Raw genomic sequence first — 13,847 nt, 5'->3', positions numbered from 1 at the left:
GGGCTCTCATAGTATTCCTGGACATGCTACATACTCTAATTGAAAACATGTTACTTAACTCAGCATACACATTCAAACATGCAACACTTCCAAACTTATCCATAAAACTTACAGCAATGTTCACATTGTTTACTGTGAGATAGATAGAGGTAATCACATGACTTGTGTTATTTAGTTTCAAACATGTAGACAGCAACCTAATTAACCGAAGCTTAAAGACAACTTAGGTGGCTATCCACAACAATATTGTCTTAAAATTAAATAAATTTGGAAATTTTAGTATAAATCATATATTTATATACTTATCCTATCTCACACTTTGCATTTCTCCCTTCTTCTTCGATCCTATGTGGGAACGTGCTTGAATTATGTTGCCAGCTTCTAAAACTAAAAATAGCCACCCAAGCCCCCCCCCCCTGCATCTCCATGGTTACGTCCAAAAGCTAGGTCAATTACGTGCCTCTCGTGCACACCGTGCCTGTTTGAACTGACCACGTGTGCGCCTCTACCAATTCATTCTCTTTCGCAGAGCTTAATAGGCTAGAGTAAATGAGATGCGGGGATGGTCGGGTGGGCCTATCGCATGTGAGGTGTGAGATAGGATAAGTATATAAATATACAATTTATACTAAAATTTCCAACTTTTTAAACTTATCCTTTCTCACACTTTGCATTTTATCCCACGGTTGGATGGTGGGCCGCAGATACCCTAGCCTGTATAGACTACAACCATGAGATATGCACGAGGAAGCTGGTTCTAGACAGTGTAATTTTGAATTTGTTTCAGAATTTTAAAAAACTTTCTAGCGTCTAAAGACATGAACTCGTGAGCGGGAAAAAATACACACGATCAATCAGTCTTAATGATCCCGATACGTTACTCAAACGAAACAGCATGAGATCTGGTATACATGCCGAACGTTTTTTCCCGTATGTCATCGTACATATTGAACGACCGCGTAGCTGTAAACGCATAAGCGAAATGGCAGACGACTTGAAATCGATCCTGGAAGGGCATCGGTTCTTCAAACAAACTACAGAAACTATCTCCCACGGACCATAGAGTGCGCTAGGTTTGGTAACTCTTTTAACGCTTTGTCATGGTTATCAAACATGTTCGAGTGTATGAAGCGTACCAAAAACGAGAAGAGGAACGATCGACAGTATTCCATAGCAATGGACCTTCGAACCAAAACCCTACATCACAGATGCCTTAGGCAGAGGTGAGCGGAATAAAGGTTCGGGACACCAATCTTTTTCGTTGTTGTGTTTGTTTTGTTTTGTTTTGATCGGCCGCACCGAATGGTGAATCGTAAATTAAGACTAAAAAGTCTCTACAGATGAGCTAATCCACCCTCCAAAAGGGACTCAATCTGGGAAACCCAAACAATCAAACTTCCAAAAGCACCCTTCCATGATGGTTAAAAGGGTGCAGTTACTTTGGAGGGCCAAGGTGGAAGCAACCACATGAGTCTCGTGAGGATTGGATGTTGTAGGTGGAGGCAGCCCAGCGAAAGTATACGCTCGCAGAATGATGGAGCGGAGCCAGAAGGATGTAGATGTAGATGTAGACGCGGTTGACAATGGGATGAAGTCTCTTCCGGGAACGTCTGTGGAGGTGCGACGCATCGAGATATATTCGAAGCGCTAGAACCGGGCACAAAGAGAGGTCTTCATGGTCGTTCGATCCCAAAATAGCCGAGAGCGGGGGAATCGTAAATAGCCGGTCCAGTTGTCCAGGAAGTTGGTTCTTTGCCACAAAATCCCAACGAAGCCCCAGGAACGCTTAGCCACTTCCGGATCTGTCAAACTGGACCCTAGTGACATCCAAAGCATGAATTTCACTAACCCGTGCGGCAGTGGCTCAAGCCAACAAAAAAACTTCAGCGTAACTGTCTCGAAATCCTTCTCCGTCAGTGGTTCGTAATCACCGGAAACCAGGTGTTGAAGAATAACGTTTAGGTCCCACGAAGGAGGCCGAAAACGAGCAGCTTGGTCGGCTAATTTGTAGGAATGGATGAGCGATTGTAGTCGTAATGACGACCGTATCTCTAGCCCCCAGGGGGGGGTGCAGAGCTAGCCGAATCCAAGAGAGGGACTTTGAAAGGACTGGAGAAATCTGTCGCTGGTATAAAGAGAGCAGGACCCGAGATCAGACTGACCGAGCGCACATCGACCTGCATATCTTGCTTTGGAGTTGTAGACAGGTCGAGAGAGGACAAGTCGTCTGTACAGAAACTGTCTGAGATGGTGTCGTCTGTGACAGAAATTACAGGTTCGATAGGATTGTCTTTAAGGCATGATGAGCTGGTACTAGCTTTGGAATCCCTGGCTTTGGAACGCTGATTGGCAATACGACGACGAAAACATTGCAGATAAACTTTAAAAGCCAAGTTAGTTAGGGAATGACATTCCGCACATCGGGAACCCAGGGTGCACTGTCCCCGACAGTCGCAACATAATGAGTGGGGATCCGACGTGGAATAGGTACGTCTGCATTCTTTACAAGCAGGACGTTGATCGTCCTTCTTTCCCATATTTTTCTATTTAAGATACTCGAACAAACTGGCGAAGGACAATAATTCTGTGATGTTTTCAAACATGTCACCACACGGTGGCGATGAGAAAGAGAATGAATTGGTAGAGGCGCACACGTGGTCAGTTCAAGCAGGCACAGCGTGCACGAGAGGCACGTAATTGACCTAGCTTTTGGACGTAACCATGGAGATGCAGGGGGGGGCTTGGGTGGCTATTTTTAGTTTTAGCAGCTTGAAACATGATTCAAGCACTTTCCCACATATGATTGAAGAAGAAGGGAGAAATGCAAAGTGTGAGATAAGTTTAAAAATATGAATATATTAAGATATTAAGATATTAATATACTTATCCTGATACAACATATTGCAAATTCCCTCTCTTCAATCCCTTAACACAGAACAAAAAAAGAACCATGCCTCTCCACCAGGTCCAAGTTCCCTGGAACCCTCACTTTTCCATTATCTGCAAGCCACGCCAAACCTTTAGACGAGGGAATGTAAATTATTTCTTATCCTGATATACCATGTTGCAAACTTCTTTAGTTCACAAACATTTCCTTTGTCTTCTTTTAGGACTGGGGGGAAGCCTAAAGGTTAAGCGTTTGCTTGGATCCCTGGATCCAATGCCCCACATGGAAAAAATGTGTGAAGCCCATTGCTAGTGTCCCCTTCCGTGATATTGCTGGAATATTGCTTAAAGCAACATATTACCATACTCATTCACTATAGGACTGGGCACAATAAATAAATCTTTTTATCCCAGGACAGCAGACAGTGCAGTAGCACTGTGTAGCAATAAGAGGCCATAGAAGATTAGTAGAAGACAGCATCATGTAGGCTAGTATCGGTGACTGCCTCCTTGCAGGGGAAAATAATCTAGATGACAGCAAGAACTTGGAGAACGCCAAAGCTCTCAAATGTGCTCAAATTGATAAAACATGTTAATACTAGTAGAACATACAGTAGTCACCACAGTGGTGTGGAACAGCTATGGCTATGACAACCCTTCTGCAATGACCTCTTCATGACATCTACTGTCCACCTAGTCGCCTGAAAGAGTCTCACATTGTCAACATTTCTGTTACCCCCAAAACATATTACCGAGATGCACATTTTGGGTTCTGTGTTATTGGATCAAAGAGATAGGGAATTTGCAATAAGCTGTATCAGATTAAGAAATCATTGACATTTACTTTGGAGGCACAGGTGGTCTTTCAGTGTGACTGCCTGCTTTGCCTCTATCAGAAAATGCTCTTGCTGCCTGTATGAGTTGATTTGTCCTCTTCATTGATTCTTTATATTCTTCACGAGCCTTGCGGGCTAATTCACGCATCTTTTGTTCAGCCTCTTTTGATTTTTTTTCTGAAACAAACAATAATTTATGGCTTAATATGTCATATATACCCAGACATAGAACAGTACATAATAAGTAAATTAAAGAGACAAAATAGACTGGGGCTGCTCCCATGTGAATAGTATGATGTCATGGTGAAAAACAGACTCTACACATATCCTGACTGGACTGTGTGTCTAGATACACTTCTCCTGACTGGACTGTGTGTCTAGATACACTTCTCCTGACTGGACTGTGTGTCTAGATACACATCTCCTGACTGGACTGTGTGTCTAGATACACTTCTCCTGAACTGGACTGTGTGTCTAGATACACTTCTCCTGAACTGGACTGTGTGTCTAGATACACGTCTCCTGACTGGACTGTGTGTCTAGATACACTTCTCCTGACTGGACTGTGTGTCTAGATACACGTCTCCTGACTGGACTGTGTGTCTAGATACACTTCTCCTGACTGGACTGTGCGTCTAGATACACTTCTCCTGACTGTACTGTGTATCTAGATACACATCTCTTGACTGGACTGTGTATCTAGATACACTTCTCCTGACTGGACTGTGTGTCTAGATACACTTCTCCTGACTGGATTGTGTGTCTAGATACACATCTCTTGACTGGACTGTGTATCTAGATACACTTCTCCTGACTGGACTGTGTGTCTAGATACACTTCTCCTGACTGGACTGTGTGTCTAGATACACTTCTCCTGACTGGACTGTGTGTCTAGATACACTTCTCCTGACTGGACTGTGTGTCTAGATACACATCTCCTGACTGGACTGTGTGTCTAGATACACATCTCCTGACTGGACTGTGTGTCTAGATACACTTCTCCTGACTGGACTGTGTGTCTAGATACACATCTCCTGACTGGACTGTGTGTCTAGATACACATCTCCTGACTGGACTGTGTGTCTAGATACACTTCTCCTGACTGGACTGTGTGTCTAGATACACATCTTCTGACTGGACTGTGTGTCTAGATACACTTCTCCTGACTGGACTGTGTGTCTAGATACACATCTTCTGACTGGACTGTGTGTCTAGATACACTTCTCCTGACTGGACTGCGTGTCTAGATACACATCTCCTGACTGGACTGTGTGTCTAGATACACTTCTCCTGACTGGACTGTGTGTCTAGATACACTTCTCCTGACTGGACTGCGTGTCTAGATACACATCTTCTGACTGGACTGTGTGTCTAGATACACTTCTCCTGACTGGACTGTGTGTCTAGATACACATCTCCTGACTGGACTGTGTGTCTAGATACACATCTCTTGACTGGACTGTGTGTCTAGATACACATCTCTTGACTGGACTGTGTGTCTAGATACACATCTCTTGACTGGACTGTGTGTCTAGATACACATCTCTTGACTGGAGTGTGTATCTAGATACACTTCTCTTGACTGGACTGTATGTCTAGATACACATCTCTTGACTGGACTGTGTGTCTAGATACACTTATCCTGACTGGACTGTGTATCTAAGAACACTTCTCCTGACTGGACTGTGTGTCTAGATACACTACTCCTGACTGGACTGTGTGTCTAGATACACATATCCTGACTGGACTGTGTGTCTAGATACACATCTCTTGGCGGGACTGTGTGTCTAGATACACATCTCCTGACTGGACTGTGTGTCTAGATACACTTCTCCTGACTGAACTGTGTGTCTAGATACACATATCCTGACTGGACTGTGTGTCTAGATACACATCTCTTGACTGGACTGTGTGTCTAGATACACATCTCCTGACTGGACTCTGTGTCTAGATACACATCTCCTGACTGGACTGTGTGTCTAGATACACATCTCTTGACTGGACTGTGTATCTAGATATACATCTCTTGACTGGACTGTGTGTCTAGATACACTTCTCCTGACGGGACTGTGCGTCTAGATACACTTCTCCTGACTGGACTGTGTGTCTAGATACACTTCTCCTGACTGGACTGTGTGTCTAGATAGACTTCTCCTGACTGGACTGTGTGTCTAGATACACTTCTCCTGACTGGACTGTGTGTCTAGATACACTTCTCCTGACTAGACTGTGTACACTTCTCCTGACTGGACTGTGTGTCTAGATACACATCTCTTGACTGGACTGTGTGTCTAGATAAACTCCTGACTGGACTGTGTGTCTAGATACACATCCTTTGACTTGACTGTGTGTCTAGATAAACTCCTGACTGGACTGTGTGTCTAGATAAACTCCTGACTGGACTGTGTATCTAGATACACATCTCCTGACTTGACTGTGTGTCTAGATACACATCTCCTGAGTGGACTGTGTATCTAGATACTCATCTCCTGACTGGACTGTGTGTCTAGATACACTTCTCCTGACTGGACTGTGTGTCTAGATACACTTCTCCTGACTGGACTGTGTGTCTAGATACACTTCTCCTGACTGGACTGTGTGTCTAGATACACTTCTCCTGACTGGACTGTGTGTCTAGATCAGGGGTCCGGAAACCGTCATATGCGCCGGACATGTCCGATTGGGAATCTCAAATGTCCGTTTTAAAATATTGCTTACCGGACATTTTAAAAAGTATTGTCCAGACATTCTTAAATTTTGACCGGACATGATCAACAGTTAGGACTGAGCAGTTTCTGTCTGCAGTTGCAACACAATGAAGATTAACTACACTGACAAGCTTTGTTTGTTTTGATTGCTGTAAATACATCGTACCTACATGATAGTCCAATCGGTCAATCACTGTAATAGGCAATAAACTGAGTTGACACTGATTAATCGAGGATTAATTACTGAGAACATCTTGTTAATTTGAGTGAAAGGTGTTTACAACTGTACATTAATACCTTGCATCATCGATGTACCTCATTATCCTCATAATGCTACGATACGTAACCTCAGACAAGAAGCGAAAGCGTGACGACAGCCAGTCGACCGATGCAGATTAGTCGAGCGGATCTGCCAAACCCTCAAAGTCTGGACGATCATTTTTTAAGTCGTGGCTAACGACTTTCACTTGGTTGACATACAATGAGGATTTGCAGATTTTATTGTTTTCAGTAGCTAGTCGTATATTGAATCTTGATTGACCGCCATTTGCTTTCTCGGACGATCGATATCCAATTTTTTTATGGTCAATAATTAAGTACAGATGAAAAAAGTATTTAAATAACTATTGCTATCAACGATATTTTAGTATTTGTGATTAAATTATCTGTCTTGTTTTTAAAAAAATCTTTAGTTTAAAAAAAAACTTTTCCCGGAGGTCACGTGATAACCAAATATGGGATAATAGTCTCAATCCAAATGTTACAACGCGTACACTTGAGCAGACTCATGAATATAACTCATGAATATTAATTTGACCGTTCACTACGTTAACAGATCGTTATTATCACAGAAACAAACATATTTTTTCCATGTAAATCTAAAATGATATTGTTTGTTATTAATTGTCCGGTGAAACAATTCATAATTCATCATATTATGAATACGTAAACTTGTAATGTGTGTGAAAAGTCGTACTAAAATACGCTATTTGAAGGGGGCGTGGCCTAAATGCAAATGTCCGATTGGGATTTTAAATTTTCCGGACCCCTGGTCTAGATACACATGCGTTTACTCGACCGTGTATCTAGATACACATCTCTTGACTGGACTGTGTGTCTAGATAAACTCCTGACTGGACTGTGTGTCTAGATACACATACGTTGACTGGACTGTGTGTCTAGATACACATCTCTTGACTGGACTGTGTGTCTAGTGTGAGTGAGTGAGTTGGGTTTTACGCTGCTTTTAACATTATTCCAGTTATATCACGGCGTGTCAGCTTAATGTGGGAGGAAAGCCTGAAGTGATGCAGGTCTAAGACGTTTACCACTTCGGTGAAACCCACGAGCACGGGTATGGTGCTGACAAACCTACAAACATAATTGGGGCGAACCGGGATTCAAACCCACAATCATAGGTTTCTGGCGTGCCCAAGGGACGCAACTCTGCACAGCGAATCGTGGCGCCTTAGACGACTGGGCCACCCGTGCCCCCACTGTGTGTCTAGATAAACTCCTGACTGGACTGTGTGTCTAGATACACTTCTCCTGACTGGACTGTGTGTCTAGATACACATCTCTTGACTGGACTGTGTGTCTAGATACACTTCTCCTGACTGGACTGTGTGTCTAGATACACTTCTCCTGACTGGACTGTGTGTCTAGATACACTTCTCCTGACTGGACTGTGTATCTAGATACACTTCTCCTGACTGGACTGTGTGTCTAGATACACATCTCCTGACTGGACTGTGCGTCTAGATACACTTCTCCTGACTGGACTGTGTGTCTAGGTACACTTCTCCTGACTGGACTGTGTGTCTAGATACACTTCTCCTGACTGGACTGTGTGTCTAGATACACTTCTCCTGACTGGACTGTGTGTCTAGATACACTTCTCCTGACTGGACTGTGCGTCTAGATACACTTCTCCTGACTGGACTGTGTGTCTAGATACACTTCTCCTGACTGGACTGTGTGTCTAGGTACACTTCTCCTGACTGGACTGTGTGTCTAGATACACTTCTCCTGACTGGACTGTGTGTCTAGATACACGTCTCCTGACTGGACTGTGCGTCTAGATACACTTCTCCTGACTGGACTGTGTGTCTAGATACACTTCTCCTGACTGGACTGTGTGTCTAGATACACTTCTCCTGACTGGACTGTGCGTCTAGATACACTTCTCCTGACTGGACTGTGTGTCTAGGTACACTTCTCCTGACTGGACTGTGCGTCTAGATACACTTCTCCTGACTGGACTGTGTGTCTAGATACACTTCTCCTGACTGGACTGTGTGTCTAGATACACTTCTCCTGACTGGACTGTGTGTCTAGATACACTTCTCCTGACTGGACTGTGTGTCTAGATACACTTCTCCTGACTGGACTGTGTGTCTAGATACACTTCTCCTGACTGGACTGTGTGTCTAGATAGACATACGTTGTCTGGACTGTGTATCTAGATACTCATCTCCTGACTGGACTGTGTCTCTAGATACACATCTCCTGAGTGGACTGTGTGTCTAGATACACATCTCCTGACTGGACTGTGTGTCTAGATACACATATCTTGACTGGACTATGTGTCTAGATACCCATCTCCTGACTGGACTGTGTCTCTAGATACACATATCTTGACTGGACTATGTTGTTGCAATATCAAGTAATGACTGCTCCCTATCATATCACTGTCCAGTACAATAACTTATCCCCATACATCCGGGCTTTTTAAGATCATGGCCTCCGAGAGTAAACGCGTGCAGTCAGACGTGCTTCTTGTTGTCTCTGTAATTAGTGTTTGGATAACACGGGATATTGAAACATGGTAGCAGCGGTGCGGAATTAACTTGATGTTGATGTTTACTGCTAGAATTGACACTGTCAGTAGTGTTTGGTGCCTACATGGATGGGACAGTTCACCAAGCGAGTGAGTATTTCTCGGACCTCGGCAGAATCGCACGTGGTTTGCGACTACAGAATTTTGATTATTCTGGATTAATTGTGCATTTTGGTGAATTAATGAACATTTCACATGATTTTCACATTCGATTTCCTAACTCATGAACATTATAGATGGTCAGGAAGAACATGAACCGGGCGGACATGACGACCACGTTGGCGCGCAGATACCGCATGGTAGGAGAATGCCGTTGCCGGATTTGACACCTCCACTGCCGCTGAAAATGTCGGGTGATTTGGCAGATAATTGGAGAACTTTGTGATTGTCTCACAACTAGATGATAACCCAATGAATTATCAAGCTGCTGCTTTATTGCATTCTATAGGAACTGATGCACTAGAAGTCTACAATGCAATGGAATTCTTGCTGGAAGAGCACAGGGATGTGACTACTATTAAGTTTGATTAACACACAATTGGAGAAACTGATGAGACATATGAACAATACATTTTGAACAATTGTGTACAGGCAGATGGAGAAAGTTTTGAGGAATGCCTCGCAGCTATTCGCACACTCTCAAAGAGCTGTAATTTTTGTGAATGTCTACATGAATCACTATTAAGGGACAGAATAGTGACAGGGATCAGAGACCCCAACACCAGGAAAAGGCTTTTACAGGAAACTAAAAATCACTGTCAAAATACTGTCAAAATACCTGTCACTGAAATCTTGCGTTGCAAAATGCAGAAGTGCTGAAGCAACCAATGTAAGAATTAAAGCCATGAATTCTGAAGATTTACACCGTGTCAGCAGACATTCAGCAGGAAACAAGTCTTATAAATACAGAGAGAGGAATGGTAAATCTCTACCTACACAAGCGCTAAGCATGTCACAGATGGCAGGATCTTTGAAAATATGCAAGTTTTGTGGATACAAACACATAATGGACAGACGCAAATGTCCAGCCTATGGATTTGGTTGGTTGGTTTGTTGTTTAACACCGCACTCAGCAATATTCCAGCTATATGACGTAAATAATCGAGTCTGGACCAGACAATCCAGTGATTAATATCATGAGCATCAATCCACGCAATTGGGATCGATGACATGCATCAACCAAGTCAGCGAGCCTGACCACCCGATCCCGTTAGTCGCCTTTTACGCCAGCCTATGGAAAGACATGTACCCTGTGTAAGGGAATCATTATCAGCAATGTTGTCGACATGGTAACAACAAAGTTAGCAAGATTCACTCTGTCTCAGATGATGAAGACAGTGGAGCAGAGGAAGATGATTGTCTTGAGGTGATCAGCAGTGTGTCATTGGATCCGGATGTTGAAGTTTGCAGCCAGGTTGGAAAGAACGCCGGCTCAGATATTTTCGCTCAGATGATTGTGGAGCATGATACCAATGTAAAATTCCAGTTGGATTGTGGAGCGTCAGTAAACATTTGACCACTGAGATTACTTAATGCTGATACTGATGTCACACCCACTTCGAAAATGCTTTGTATGTGGAATGGTTCACTGGTACACCATGTTGGTGTAACAAGACTGCTGATTCAAAAACCCCAAAACAAGAAGGCTTACAGTGTAGAATTTGATATTGTGTCCGATGACACAAATCATCTTGTACCTTTGTTGGGCTCCAAAGCAGTGCAGCAGATGGGACTGCTAACAGTGAATGTGGACAACTTTGTTTCTGTTTGTTCAGTTTCACAGGCAGGACCAACATTAGTCAAAGAGAGGAATTCTGAGACTATCATTAAGACTTACTCTGAAAATATTGAAGGGGAACTTGGGACCTTGCCTGACAAAGTTCACCTGCAGGTGAATCCGGAAATACCCCTAAGCGTTTCACATCAAAACAGAGTGCCTATCTCACACAGAGAGGAATTGAAACAAGAACTTAATCGTCTTATGAAACTAGGCGTCTTGGTACCTGTGGATGAACCAACAGATTGGGTTAGTTCGTTAGTTCTAGCACCCAAGAAATCAGCGGGAATAAGAATTTGTATTGACCCCAAGTGCTTAAATGAGGCACTTCGTTGTGAGCATTATCAGCTGCCTACGATCGAGGAAGTGTTGCCAGATCTGACAAATGCGAAGGTCTTCAGTACATGTGACTTGTCTGCTGGATTTTGGCATCTTGAACTTGATCTCGAATCCTGTTTGCTGTGTACTTTTGGAACTCTGTTTGGTCAGTACAGATGGACCAGACTACCATTCGGGCTTAGTGTATCCCCTGAAATCTTCCAGAAATGCTTAAACCAAGCTTTGGAAGGACTACCAGGTGTCAAATGTATTGTGGATGACATCCTGATCTATGGTTCAGGGTATGACAAGATGACAGCGCAGGTTGACCATGACAAGAATCTGGAATGCCTTATGCAGCGTTGTCAGAAACTTGGTATCAAGTTGAAGAAGGAGAAACTTAAGTTGTGCAGAAAAGAGGTTACCTTTCTTGGTCACATCATCACTGATCAGGGACTTAAGTGTGACCCACAGAAAATAAAGGCTGTGTTGGAAATGCCAGCACCACAGAATGTTGAGGACATTCAACGCTTCTCAGGATTCGTCAACTACCTTGCGAGATATTTACCTCGTCTGTCAGGGGTAATGCAACCACTTCGAGAATTAACACATAGTGACGTGGACTGGACATGGATGGAGGCATATGAGAAAGCTTTCACTGAAGTGAAAAAAATGGTTACGGAAGCTGAAGAACTGACACTGCAGTGTGATGCAAGTTCCACTGGACTCGATGCTGTGCTGTTACAACAAGACAAGCCAATGCCTATGCTAGTCGTGCCCTAACACCGGCTGAGTCCAGATATGCACAGATTGAAAGTTACAGTCGAAAATGATCAAACTAGTAGAAGCAATAACCAGCAAACCCTTAAACTGTGCTCCTAGACGCCTGCAGTCTATGATTCTGGCTATGCAACAGTATGATGCCACTATCAAGTACAAGAAAGGTGGAGATGTTGTTTTGGCAGACACATTGTCAAGAGCATATTTGCCAAGCACAGAGCCAAAGATTGAAGAGCCTTTCAGTCAGGTGAACATGGCAAAGTTTTTGCCGATAACAGATGACAGGATCAAGCAGATCAGAGAAGAGACTGAAAATGACGAAACTCTGCAGAAACTCAAACAAGTCGTGTTAGGTGGGTGGCCAAAGGAGGGAGACTCTTTGCTGATGGAGTTATACCCATACTTCAACTGTAGAGGCAAGATCACAGGACAAAATGGTCTCATATTCAGAGAAGAAAGGCTGTTCATACCTCACAACCTAATAACTACAATGAAAACCAGGATCCATACTTCTCACCTAGGGATCAAAGGTTATTTACGACGTGCAAGAGAAGGTTTGTATTGGCCTCACATGCCTGACGACATTAAACAGTACATCAGTTGTGCTGCAAATACCAGGCAGACCAGCAGAAGGAGACACTACAGACCACTGAAGTACCAGAACGACCATGGCAAAAAGTGGCATCAGATTTGTTCACACTTAATGATAAGGACTATCTGATAACCGTGGTTGGTTGGTTGGTTGGTTGGTTTGTTCCAGTGATTAATATCATGAGCATCAATCCACGCAATTGGGATCAATGACATGCATCAACCAAGTCAGCGAGTCTGACCACCCGATACTGTTAGTCACCTTTTACGACAAGGATAGTCACCTTTTATGGCAAGCATGGGTTGCTGAAGACCTATTCTACCCCGGAATCTTCACGGGTCGTGATAACCATGGATTACTACAGTAACTTCTGGGAAGTGGATTACCTGTCAGACACCAAGTCTACTACAGTTATCAAGAAACTAAAGGCACACTTTGCCAGATATGGGATTCCGGACCAGCTGGTCAGTGATAACGGACCTCAGTTCTATGCAGAGGAGTTTCACAAATTTGTCATTGATTGGGACCTAGAGCACTGAACCTCAAGTCATCACAACAATCAAGCCAATGGAAAGGCAGAGTCTGCGGTTAAGACCGCAAAGAAACTACTACGGAAAGCAAAAGTATATGGCAATATTGGACTACAGAAATACACCAACTCAGGGACTCGGCTCTAGTCCTGTGTAACGACTTATGAACAGACGATTGAAGACTCTCCTTCCAACAAGTGAAACTCTGCTGAAGCCGAGAACAGTGAACGGTGAAAGGGAAAGATTTCATCTGAAACAGCAGAAACAGAAGTCAGCCTTTGACAAATCAGCAAAAGATTTAAAGCTACTAGAAGAAGGTGATATTGTTAGGATGAAGCCATTCACTATGAATGACAAAGTATGGAAAAAGGGAACAGTGCTAAAGAGACTTGACGAGAGAAGCTATGAGGTAGACACACCTTCAGGAATACTCCGACGTAACCGTGTACATTTGAGGAAAACAGCTGAACAACACACTTTGAATCAAACACCTGTCAAAGTTGAAAGAGAACAGAGATTCAGAAAACATTTAATGTCAAGAGAACATCTTATGCCATCTAACAGTCCTACCAGTAACAGGA

At 43.3% G+C, this 13,847-nt stretch overlaps 1 protein-coding gene across 1 annotated transcript in view; it reads right to left on the bottom strand.

Moving 5' to 3' along the window:
- LOC124117943 (SH2 domain-containing protein 4A-like) overlaps window positions 1-13,847 on the bottom strand; it is a 273,682-nt gene that overhangs the window by 33,045 nt on the left and 226,790 nt on the right. The window contains exon 8 of the mRNA XM_046479961.2: window positions 3,731-3,899. Coding sequence (XP_046335917.1) covers window positions 3,731-3,899 — 169 coding nt within the window. The remainder of the gene's footprint in view (window positions 1-3,730; window positions 3,900-13,847) is intronic.

Source organism: Haliotis rufescens, unplaced genomic scaffold, assembly GCF_023055435.1.
Source record: "Haliotis rufescens isolate VD_foot unplaced genomic scaffold, xgHalRufe1.0.p SCAF_28, whole genome shotgun sequence".
In the NCBI taxonomy this organism is placed as follows: Eukaryota; Metazoa; Mollusca; class Gastropoda; order Lepetellida; family Haliotidae; genus Haliotis; species Haliotis rufescens.
Note: the sequence above shows the minus strand (reverse complement) of the source record. Positions and strands in the feature narration are given on the sequence as shown.